Source organism: Hyla sarda, chromosome 5 (assembly GCF_029499605.1).
Source record: "Hyla sarda isolate aHylSar1 chromosome 5, aHylSar1.hap1, whole genome shotgun sequence".
Lineage (NCBI taxonomy): Eukaryota > Metazoa > Chordata > Amphibia > Anura > Hylidae > Hyla > Hyla sarda.
This window is the reverse complement of record NC_079193.1, coordinates 336351899-336364716: the sequence shown is the minus strand read 5'-3', so window position 1 is coordinate 336364716 and position 12818 is coordinate 336351899. Positions and strand designations below refer to the sequence as shown.

Below are 12818 nucleotides of genomic sequence, written 5' to 3'. Positions count from 1 at the left end.
CAAAAAAATCCACCCGTGTGAGCGTACCCTAAGGCCGGGTTCACACCACGTTTTTGCAATACAGTTCCCGTATCAGGTTTTTGATAAAAAAAAAACGGATTCCTCAAGACCGGACTAAACTGTGTCAAAACGTGTGTACAAATTTTAATCCGTATACGGTTTGATAAATGATGTCCGGTTGCATCTGCTTTTAAGAAAAAAAAACGTATACGTTTTTAACTTTTCATTCCGTGATTAATAAAATTTCACTTGTTTGATTGAAATTCCAAGAAAAAAAAAACTGTGCAAAGTCAAAAACCGTATGGTGAAAAACCGGATGGAACCCGTACGCACATACAGTTCTGTACGGTTCCCATTGACTCCCATGTTTAAAAAAAAATGAAAAAAAATTAAAAGGTATACGTTTCAATACGGTTTTTCACCCGGACCAAAAATCATGGTGGGCTAATGTTTTGGGTACGGGGAGAAAACTGACAAAACCGTTAAGGATGCAAAACGGACACAACCTGATGCATCTTTTGGCATACGGTTTTCAATGGAGAGTCAATGCATACGGTTTCCAATATGGTTCCGTACGATTTTCAAATTGAAAATGTATACGGGAACTGTATTGCAAAAACATGGTGTGAACCCAGCCTAAGACAGTGTTTTCCAGACAGGGCGCCTCCAGCTGTTGCAAAACTACAACTCCCAGCATGCTCGGACAGCCTTCGGCTGTCCGAGCATGCTGGGAGTTGTAGTTTTGCAACAGCCAGGGACGCACTTTGCACATTATCACCTAACCCAAAATCAAATTATACCTTATCCCAGGGTTCTGCAGTCTGTAGCAAAACTACAACTCCTATCATGCCCTGACAGCATTGGAATGCATGTGATCTAGGTGAGCTCTTATAAGACAGTCCTCCTCCAGCTGTTGCAAAACTACAACATTCAGCATGCCCGACAGTTATACCTTATACCAGTGTTGCCCAGCCCGCTGGAAAACTACAAAACCGTATAAACCGTTATATCGCACATGCCGTATGATTTTTTTTTTTCTCCCCCCCCTTCAAGGTCTTCCTCTATGTAGGACAGATGTCACTTAGTAAAATCCAACAGGGAGTCCTCCAGACTGTACCTGTGAGACATAGTATGAAACGAACACTGAAGATCAGTTTTTCCCTACCAGTGTGCCTCCAGCTGTTGCAAAACTAAAACACCCAGCATGCCTGGACAGCCAAAGGCTGCTGGGTGTTTTAGTTTTGCAACAGCTCGAACCATGTTTCCCAACCAGTGTGCTTCCAGCTGTTGCAAAACTATAACTCGGCATGCTGGGAGTTGTAGTTTTGCAACAACTGGAGGCACCCTGGTTGGGAAACACTGCTCAAGCTGTTGCAAAACTACAACTCCCAGCGTGCCCAAGACAGCCTTTGGCTCTCCAGGCATGCTGCAGCCATTGGCTGTCCGGGCATGCTGGGAGTTGTGGTTTTGCAACAGCTGGAGGCACCCTGGTTGGGAAACACTGCTCTAGATATACAAGTGAATGATTACTGCATTTAGCACTGATATGGCTGGTGTTCAAGGGCTGCTTTCTGGGTTCCCAAATGTGTAATCTGCTTTCACTGTTCAGGCACCTGGAAAAGCTGGGTGATCACACCGGTCTGGTGGGTCCTGCAGCAGCAGTCATATTGGTTTCTCCCAGCGACAGGTAATAACTATTACATCCCAGAATAGACAAACATAGAAGAGGGGTCATTAGTATGGGCAGACGAGGACGGGAGCGGCTCCATGTCCTCTATACAAAGCCCAAGGCTGAAACAATTCACATGTAAATAAGACTGAACAGAAGAATAGAAGGGGTTAATAGAGGAGATAGCGACTGTAAAGCTGCAGTCAGCAGAATGGAGCCGGCAGATCCCACAAGCCAGTCCAAACCTGAAATTCCAGTCCTAGGATATAAAGCTGGCGGAGTGCGCCAATCCCAGGGATGGTGGGCGCTGCTAGGGGGATGGGGGGAGGACAAGGGGTTTCTCAAGCCGGCCTTGCTCTAGGCTTACGAGCACTTAATCCCTTCCGTGGATTTTAGGTTCTATTTTATCTCAGAAATACATTATATACTACATCCCGGATGCCTGGCACGTGGGGAATTATTTTCTCACATGTATGTAATGTGTATAAACCTTGTCCTGTAGGATAATAACGTAACCGTCTTGCTCCAAAGCCAGTTTGCTTAGGTTTGACAAACACAAAAAAATGTGACAATCTATTTATAAATAAAAAAAAGCCCCTTTAATCACTATGCCAGTTTTTTTTCCAACCAGGGTGCCACCAGCTTTTGCAAAACTACAGCTCCCAGCATGCCCAGCAAGGACAACCTTTGGCTAGAGGCATCCTGGTTGCGAAAGACTGCATTATGCTGACGCAATTTAGCATAATTATTCTGGTTATTCTGGTTAGTGGCTAAAATTCTGACCCGAGGTAATACAATCCTAGTAACAAAATAAAATAAAATAAAAAAAAGTTAAAGGCGGTCAGAGTTTATACACGTCGCTTATGTCTACACACACATATCTTCACGTATTCGCCAAAAATAAATAGACCAAAGGTCTCCACCAGCCTGAGTCAACACAGGCCTTTATGGGTAGGGGGCCTACATGTATAGCACCCCCCCCCCTTTTTTTACATCTATACTTAAAAAAAAAAATATAAAAAATATGTATATAAAAAATATGCTGCAAGTGGGCAGCCGAAACGTTGCTATGCCGTCAGGCTAATAAATCCATCACTTTTTGCATCTAACACTGGAAGTGCTGCGGAATGTTTTATTTTTTTTATATATATATATATACCGTATATAGCAAATATCTCTGTCTCTCTCTGTCTTTCTGTCCTGTGCATCATGCATGTGGTGCTGCAGTCAGTCCATGACCTCAGTGTTCTCTTCCTGGGCTCTGTTACGTAGGCGCGGGGACTACATACTCACCTCCTCTGCTGCTGCTAAATCTTCTTGTCCCCACTGCGGTCCCCTTCTCTCATCTTCCGATTCCATTTAATGCTGAGCGGGCATGAAACCTTATTGGAAGGAGAGAGGACCAAAAGAACTGATGGTGACAGCAGCAGCGTGGGGGATGAGTATGCAGCCTTTTTTCATTTTAAATGCACAGGGAAGCAGATGACCTAAAAAAAAACAAAAAAAACTTTCTCTAGAAAACCCCCTTTATACAAAGTTTTTTTTTGATAAGTTTAACCCCTGTTTAGAAGTCCTGTTGAGCTGTATAGACTTCATAGAGCAGTGTTTCCTATCAGAGTGCCTCCGGCTGTTGCAGAACTACAACTCCCAGCATGCCCTACAGCCAAAGGCTGTCCGGGCATGCTGGGAGATGTAGGTTTGCAGCAGCTTGAGGCACCCTGGATGGAAAACACTATCAAGTAAATATTTAAGCTGCTGCTATGTCATTGTTCCTTGGGAATAACTGCTGGGAGTTGTAGTTTTGCAACAGCTGGAGGCACACTGGTTGGGATACTCTGTCATAGAGCATGAATTACCCCACACCCCATTTATGAGCCCAATCGGAGAGCTGCAATGTAGGGGTGTCCCATTCTACTATCGGAGCCAGTCCTTATATTACATAAATGGCTGCCATACAAAACTGCATTCCCACTGCGGCTTCCCCAGGCAAAATCAGCCGATCGCCCCCGCTGACGCATTTTGAAGGTGGCCCCTGGCCCCTTTTATTTGATTGATACTGTGTAGATTTAGATACCAGCAAAGGATCGGCAAGGTTACTAACTGATTATTAATACTGCCCATGTGGCCTACTGAAGCCAGGTTAACCACCAGTGGACCGGCTGCGGAGAACCCAATCTAGGTACAGTCATCATCTGCTGCCGCCATTATACCGATAACCGATAGAGATGTCCAAAATAACTGCAATTTTCATTTTTTTGCTTACATTCCAGTGAGGTGAAAAATACGAAACCAGAATCTATCATCAATCTCCTACCACCGCCCTTACCACCTCACATCTCGACCGTCACCGTGGAGCTGGAACAAGACGAAGAAGACGTGAAGCCGCCGCCATCTTTACTCGTACCTCCGCGGCCGGAGGTGATTTCTGAAGACCCAGAGGATCTGGATTTTGAGAACACCTTGGAGCGGTCGCTGTCTCCTTCGCTCTCCTCGGTGGACATGAACTTATCCATGTCTCCGCCACTTCCCAGGATAGAGGAATGCTTCAGCCAGAGCTGCCCGCGGTTGCGGACGACCTGCGCCTGCAATCCAGAGACGTTGCAGCTGGTAAAGAAAGAGCATCAGTTAATTTTACACAACCAGAAGCAATATGGACTCTACATCAAGGAGAAGAGGGAATGCTTGAAGAGGAGGCAGCATCTAGAAGAGGAATTGCTCAAGGCTAAAATTAAAGTTGAGAAGTTAAAGGCGTTACGATTAAGGCGGGACCTGCCGGAGTATAGCAATTTGTAGATTCTGTGTGTCTGGTTATTGATTATAAATTGGGATTGTAATGTTCTTTCTGGTATAGAACTAGAAGTCTCCTTAAGCCAGGGACATGTTGGAGGTTTGATGAGTCAAGGGGCTTTACTGTAATCAAAACTTATCAACTCTCCTGCAGATAGGTGAGAAGTATCTGATCAATGGGGGTCCAATAGCCACACAGGTCCCATGTGCCCCCTTTTTAAAGGAGCAGTGGCCGACCATATACACTGCCACTCCATTCCAACTCTATGGCGTTATCAGACGTAGCAAAAGCTGCGATCTTCAGATGTCCCATAAACTTTAAATGTGCACTGTCAGATTTAAAAAAAACTTTTTTGATATGTTGTAAAGTATTTCATACAACTGACCCCCCCCCCCCCCCCCCGCCTGCTTGGACACATACTAGTCCTGCTGTATCCATGCATCATCACCTATGTCATGGACACACCTCCTTGATTGACAGCTGTGAGTGCAGGGATCAGAGCTGGAGGAAAAATCCTCCCACTGTCAGCTTGTGTCCCGCTACTGTTAGTGAGGACATGCTGGGAGTTGTAGTTTTGCTAATGCTAGGGGAGATGTGAGCAGACAGCATACTGAGGGAGGGGGCGGAGACCTGCACAGTGAGGCCACGCCCCCTCCCTTTGAGAGGAATTCAGACTAGTGAGCTAAATTAGGTGTCAAAAAAATAAAGGTGCTAGACACATAAAAACTAGATGTACATGGTCAGGAATAGGTACCGAGTGATATGTTAAATAAAATGTTTTTTTTTGTAGGATCTGACGGGTACACTTTAAGGGTGCGTTCCCACAGGGCGTATACGCAGCGTATTTGACGCTGCGCAAAATGTTTGGCAGCAGCGGGAAATACGCTGCGTATCCCTTGCTCACTATACACACAGGGCTTTCCGGCGGCAGCCCTATGTGTGTAGTGAGTTTTGGAGGCGGGGCCGTGTGCCGGCGTATCTGTGACGCGCGGCCCCAGCTCCATTCCAATGAGTTAATGTGCAACCACCAGTAGTTGGGCTCCTACTGATCAGATACAATAGAAAATGTGTGCTGGTTAAAGTGAATACATATTTCACAGACCTTTTTAAAAAAAAAAAATAAAAAAATAAAAAAATAAACCTGCCCCGTAAAAGTCTGCAAAGGTCGTAAAATGTTTACAGGGGTTTTCCACTTTGCACAACCCATTTTTGTTAGAAAAGTCCCTTGACAATGAGCTGATGACCTAGTGACCCACAGTGATCACCTCGCAGTAAGAGTAAACACACACAAGACTGATTTGCAGCAGAACATTTTGCATTAAATCTGCACAGGTTTTGTGCAGATTTTACCTTCACCATTGATTTCAATTGAAAAGTTAAAGGAGAATCCAGTGCAGCACATTTTAGTGCTAACATCCCTAGGCTGCCATTATATAAAACAACAAACAGGACTTACCTGCTGCCGCTCCGGTTCACTGGTCGTCTTCTTGGTGCCGATGTTCAACTGGTGCCAAAAAGTTAAACAGATTTGTAAATTACTTCTATTAAACATTTTTAATCCTTCCAGTACTTATTAGGTGCTTAATACTACAGAGGAAATTCTTTTCTTTTTGGAACACAGAGCTCTCTGCTGACATCTCTGTCCATTTTAGGAACCGTCCTAAGGAGATGTCAGCAGAGAGCACTGTGGCCATGATGTCAGCAGAGAGCACTGTGGCCATGATGTCAGCAGAGAGCACTGTGGCCATGATGTCAGCAGAGAGCACTGTGGTCATGATGTCAGGAGAGAGCTCTGTGTTCCAAAAAGAAAATAATTTCCCCTGTAGTATTCAGCAGCTAATAACTACTGGAAGGATTAAGATTTTTTTTATATTAGTAATTTACAAATCTGTTTAATTTTCTGGCTCCAGTTGATTAAAAAAAAAATATATAGTTTTCTACCGGAGTACTCCTTTTTAACAGTTCCAAAAATTTGAGGTCTTATTCACTTTGCTGCTGCTATAATCTGCTGTGGATTTGTCCTGTGAATTTCTGCATGGAAAATCTGCAGCAAATCAGTCTAGTGTGCGTTTACCTAAAGTGGGCGAATACAGCATTACACAGTACCTGTTTAAATCAGTGGGGTTGCCTATATAATGCAAGACGTGACAGATCCTCCAAAGACACTCTGTGTCCACTCTGGCCTAGAGATGAGGACCCTGATCCAGGATCCCCTATTTTAAAGGAAATCTGTTATCAGAATCACCCGCACTAAACCTGTTACACAGGCTTGTAGTGCGGGTGATCCTGATTAAAACGCTTCTTACCTGGTTAAAAATGGTTCAGCGGTTCCTCAGATATCTATATTTTTAGTTTTCTGTTATTCCCTGGCTTGGGACTCAGTGGGACTCAGTATCATCTGGGACTCGGCCACACGTCATTCTAGCTGGGCGGAGCTGCCGCCCGGCTCATGAATATTCATGAACTTATCCTCCTGGTCTAATTCTTCTTTCTCGGTCTAAGTTCATGAATATTCATGAGCCGGGCGGCAGCTCCGCCCAGCTAGAATGACGTGTGGCCGAGTCCCAGATGATACTGAGTCCCAAGCCAGGGAATAACAGAAAACTAAAAATATAGATATCTGAGGAACCGCTGAACCATTTTTAACCAGGTAAGAAGCGTTTTAATCAGGATCACCCGCACTACAAGCCTGTGTAACAGGTTTAGTGCGGGTGATTCTGATGACAGATTTCCTTTAAGTACCTATGTGTTTTAAAATGGGCAAATTTTTACTTTTTTTTAAATTTATTTTTTATTCTGAGATTTTTTTTGCACACCTTAAGGGTCTATTCACACAGAGGAATTTCCGCCGCAAATTAAAGCGGAAATCCAGAAGTGTGAATGGGAGTGCGGAATCCCATAGAAGTCTGTGTTTTAATTTGAAGCGGAATTCTGCAAGTGGAAATTTCACCTTGTAGACCCCAAGTCTGAGGCTGCACTGCTGAGATTCTGATAACCTGTATAAATCTGAATGTTCTGGTCCGTGTGAATGTTGACCTGCCACTGCCACCAGAATGTAATACTTATGCTATTGGTGAGGAGGAGGATTTGGATCTACGAATGGTATTAGAACAGCACTGTTCCTGAGAGAAGTAGAGAAGCTTTAGGCTTTAAAGGGGTATTCCGGCGCTAAGACATCTTATCCCCTATCCAAAGGATAGGGGATAAGATGCCTGATCGTGGGAGTACCGCCGCAGGGGGCCCCCGTTATCTTGCACTCATCACCCCGTTATAATCAGTCCCCGGAGCATGTTCGCTCCGGGTCTGATTACTGGCGATCACGGGGACGGAGCATTGTGATGTCACGGCTCCGCCCCCGTGTGACGTCACGCTCCGCCCCTTCAATGCAACCCTATGGGAGGGAGCGTGACAACGGGGTAATGCGTTCAAGATCACAGGGGTCCCCAGCGGCGGGACCCCCACGATCAGGCATCTTATCCCCCTATCCTTTGGATAAGGGATAAGATGTCTTAGCTCCGGAGTACCTCTTTAAAGGGGAACTCCGCTGCATGCTGCGTTCATGGTTTTTGTTTCTAAAAGCTGGTGCAGCGGCGGTGCCCATGATGCCATGCCCCCTCCATTCATGTCTATGGGAGGGGGCGTGGCGGCGGCCGCCACGCCCCCTCCCAGAGACATGAATGGAGGAGGCGTGGCCTGATGTCACGGCCACCACTGCCGCACCAGCATTTAGAAACAAAATTAATGAATGCTGTGTATTGCAGGGAGCAGCGGAGTTCCCCTTTTAAGTCATCTCTACAATAATTTTAAAGTGTAAGTCCAAAGCTGTGAACACATGTGATCTTCAGATCCAGCGTGGGGAAATGCTGTTGTACATCTTATGAACGGCGCACATGCACAGAACTTAGCTGAACATGGTACAGTTGTACCATCATCCATGAAGAACTTTTGGTTGCAGGGTCTTGACGCAGTGCTGACATATTCACTTTTATCAACCTCTTGACTCAGCATCTTTTGGGCTCAATACATGTTACACAGTCTTACCTTTCCCCAAGCCCGGTGTTTCCCAACCAGGATGCCATTGGCTGTCCGGGCATGCTGCGAATTGTAGTTTTGCAACAGCTGGTGGCACTCTGGTTGGAAAACACTGCCCATACCCCATACTAATGTTAATGTGGACATGAGATTCTGTGTGTAGTTATGAAAAATCCATCGGTGCTAGGACTGAACTGACACGCACTGCAATGCAATCAGAATGGGATTCCGCCAAAAGCATGTACGTGTTTATTCTTTTTGGTGGTCCGGAATCCTAAATTTCTGCAGAGTGAAAGGTGCAGCAGAATGCCATTGAAAACAATTGGGCCCTAAGACCATTGCAGAAATTACAAGCAATATCCAACAAAAAATTCACTCAAAAATTTGGTTGCAACAAAGTTTCATAGAAATTCTGCTGCTCTGTGCACAAAGGGGAATTTCCACGACGATAATATTTGCCGCAGAAATTCCCATTCTGGCTGCCGCAGAAATAATTGAAGTGTCAATTCTTTTTGCAGAATCTTTTCTGAAACGCATTGTCGTCTATGGAGGTGGCGCATCTCTGAGCAGTCCTAGCGCCGGCATGTTCTGCTGGCGCCCGCTGTTTGCCGAATGTCTTCCAGAAATTTTCCCGGGCGGACCTGCTGCTGCAAAAATTCCACTGTGTGAACAATAGGCAAAACGATCAATTCCACTTCATACAAGGCCCCGACATCTAATTGAGAATTCTAAATCTAATTTCTCTGCAGTATTGCTTAGAAATGATCTATGACTAGTGTATAGGAAAGATAATTTTTGTACAAAATACTATGAATCGCAGATTCAAAAAGTTTATTGTAAACTATTTTTCATTTATTTATGTCTCATTCCAGGAAGAAAAAAAAATTAAAATAAACAATATCTTGTATTCTATCTGCTTTATCAATTTTTGCAATTCTAAAGTTTAAATATTTCTTATATATTATGTATAAATTTGACTTAATAATAAAGTTTTTGACAATGTGAGAATTCTAGTCTGTGAGTCCTTTCTTCTTAAAAGAATAAACATTTCTTGCAGGTTATGACAATTTTTTTATAAATTTTTTTTTTTTCCTTTTAAACTCGGGTTAAACCCTTTTTAATTTCAGATAGAAAAAAAAAGTTATCCCCCCTATTCGAAGAATAGGTGCTAACTGGCTGAATGTTGGGGTCTGACTTCTGGGACCCCTGAGAGAAGAGTTAATTGTCTCCTGAGTGAATGGGGAGGCACCGCTATCTATACGAATTCTGAACAGTTCTGAAAACTGAGCCCTGCTATGTTTGGAAGTCCCATCGACAGTACGGCCATGCTCACACATTCCGAATTTCTATGTGGAATTCTGAATTGGAATTCCGCCGGAGATTCCGGAGCAGCAGAATCACATTGTGTTCAATGGGATTCTCCTGTGCTGTGCACTCGGCGGAATTTTCAGACACAGAATTTCCGTGTCTGCAAAAAGAATGAACGTGTTCATTCTTTCTGCAGAGACTCCGCACGGAATGCATAGCTGTCTATGAGACATCACATTCCCGTGCGGTCCTAGCGCCGGCATATTATGCCGCTGCCCGCAGTCTCTGAATCTCCGCATAGAGATTTTCCGTGCGGACATTCCGAATTGTGAACATAGCCTACATGGAGCGGTGGATGAGCATATGCACTGCCACTCCATTCACACCTCGATGGGTATTTCCCCCCCTCTTTCTATCATGTTGGATTCTGTACAATTCCAACAGGACCATGATAATATGCTCTATTAATGTGGAAGTTTTCTCCATCTTACTGCTTTTACACAAGTTATGTATATACGGTTCTGCTCTTTACATGGGGCCTAATGGAGGCCAGAAGAGTGTAATTTTCGTCTCCCTTCTAGTGGTTTCTGTTTCTGTTTAATTGCTGGCTAAGAGAGTGCATTTCTGCCATTACATTGGATCCAGTAAAAAAAAATTTCAATTTATAGCATTGAACCCTATGGATGACTGATCATACTCTGTGGCATCTGTTGTAGGTAGACATCTACGCTCAAAGAACACTGCAAGACACCGCATGAAATGGGCCTAATATAGATCTGTAGCATGGATGCAGTACAAATGCATTCTTATTTTAAATGGTCTTCGGGATTTCAAAACTGAAGGTCTATTATTAAATTAGCCATCAATATCAAATAGGTGGGACTCAGACTCCTGGCACTTCCACCGAGCAATTACCACCAAGTATTGGCGAGCACTGCACCTGCTGTATTGGTTACCAGCCACAGATCTGTACTTTTAAGAGTGACTGTATAACTCTAGTATTAAAAATACAATATATTGGACTTTGCTGTAAGTAGCTGTGCCTGCTAAACAATAAAGGGGATGCAGCTTGGGTTTGCAATTCTTTACATCACGGGTTTGCGAATCTGGCAGCTTGACATGGCGGAAATTTTTTAAAACTCCCTCCAGCCTGATCTGTTGTTCACCCAGTTGATTTCAATGAGTCGACCAGAGTCATCTAGTGTCTTTGGTCGGCTCAGTTTCTGACCAGATCTGGTTTCTGAACCGGACTAAAAATGGCAGCATGGATTTATATTGTGATTGAAAGGGGAACGGACTTGATGTGGCTAGGTCCCTTTTTAAAATCTTGTTTTTGAAAAGCATTTTTTATATTCTTATGGTGCCAAATTTTTTTTTTCAATAGGTCTTTATTAAAAAATTTTCCCTAGTTTCTCTTCTACAGCCTGTATATCTTGATTACGCCAGGCCGCACGGATCTGCTGGAGAAAGTCAGCGAGGAAATGACTTGCTGAATCTTCTCAGTGTGCGTCTGCCCTAACACGGAGATAGAAGAATATCTGCCTACAGAACTTATTGTTCTGAGTAGCAGCTAAATGATACAACATTTTTAATGAAGATTATATAGAAAGTTTCTTCACAAACAGTGCAGGGATGTCTTTGGCTTTTAATGGGGTTTGTCCCGTGAATACACACTTTGAGAAGTAAGGCAGATGAGGTCTCTATTGCTGGCATTTACAGCTACTTATTATGGTGAATGGCCGACCATAGACCTGCCAGCTTCAGCATAGCAGGGAGGCCCCTCTTTGACACATACACACAGTAATCCCAGCATACACCCCCGATATATTGTAAAGTTCTGTCAACTCTAACCATATCTCAGCTGTAAATCTGTTGGCTCAGTGTTGGTCCCCACCATGTATTACATATTCGACTATTTCTTATCTGCATGTATAACCTCATCATATTTTTTATTTTTTTGTTGGAAAAGTTAAAGGGGTACTCCACTGCCCTGGCGTCCGGGAACGTTTCATTCAGAACGCTTTGTGCGTGGGTCGTGACGTCACACCCCCTCAATTCAAGTCTATTTGAGTGGGCGTGATGTCCATCATACCCCCCCTCCCATAGACTTGCATTGAGGGGGCGGAAAGGTTAAAGGGGTACTCCACTGCCCCAGGGTCCGGAACGTTTCGTTTAGAGTGCTGTGTGCGTGGGTCGTGACGTCACACCCCCTCAATGCAAGTCTATTTGAGGGGGCGTGATGTCCGTCATACCCCCCTCCCATAGACTTGCATTGAGGGGGTGGAAAGATTAAAGGGGTACTCCACTGCCCCAGGGTCCGGAACGTTTTGTTTAGAGCGCTGTGTGCGCGGGTCGTGACATCACACCCCCTCAATGCAAGTCTATGGGAGGGGGCATGACGTCCGTCACGCCCCCTCCCATAGACTGGCATTGAGGGGGCGTGGTGTGACGTCATGACCCCCGCAGCCCGTACCCAGCATTCGGAACTAAATGTTCCTGACACTGGGACAGTGGAGTGCCCCTTTAATTTATCTTAATTACTTCGCTGGGGTTATCCCCATCTGAACATTTGTGACATATCCACGAGACATGCCATTAGTATGTAGTGTATTTGTGGATAAATGTTGTTCCTTCCTCCTGAACCTGCATTGATCTCAAGATCAAGGAGCTTACAGGTGCCATAGGTTGTGGGGAAACCTAAAAACAGTCAAAAAGTGGGCTGTTTTATGCAGTTTATGTCATTCCCATGAGACCTATATGGCATATCGTGGATACTGTAAGATAGGAATAGGAGTCTGGTGTATTTACTCTTAGTGTAATTGACATTGACGGATGAGCGGAATGGGGGCGCTCTTCCCATGAATACTTTAGACTCGTAAACTATGTGTACAGTGTATTCTCTGATCGCTTCTTTTAGCATAATGACAACGTATTGTTTTGTTAGACCTGCAGCTCTGTTACTGAGATCTTATATAGGGCAGCAAAGTCAAGTGACAAATCTGCTTTAAAAAAAAATATATA

The 12818-nt window shown here is 44.3% G+C and overlaps 1 protein-coding gene across 4 annotated transcripts in view; it reads left to right on the top strand.

The window, feature by feature from the left end:
- RAD54B (RAD54 homolog B) overlaps positions 1-12818 on the top strand; it is a 78662-nt gene that overhangs the window by 29022 nt on the left and 36822 nt on the right. Inside the window, exon 3 of one of the 4 annotated variants that reach the window (XM_056522506.1) lies at positions 3940-6709. The exons of the other annotated variants lie outside the window; for them this stretch is intronic. Within the exon in view, the coding sequence (XP_056378481.1) occupies positions 3940-4462 (523 nt within the window). The 3' untranslated portion in view covers positions 4463-6709. Of the gene's footprint in view, positions 1-3939; positions 6710-12818 lie in introns of those variants that run through there. 4 annotated transcript variants of the gene reach the window in all.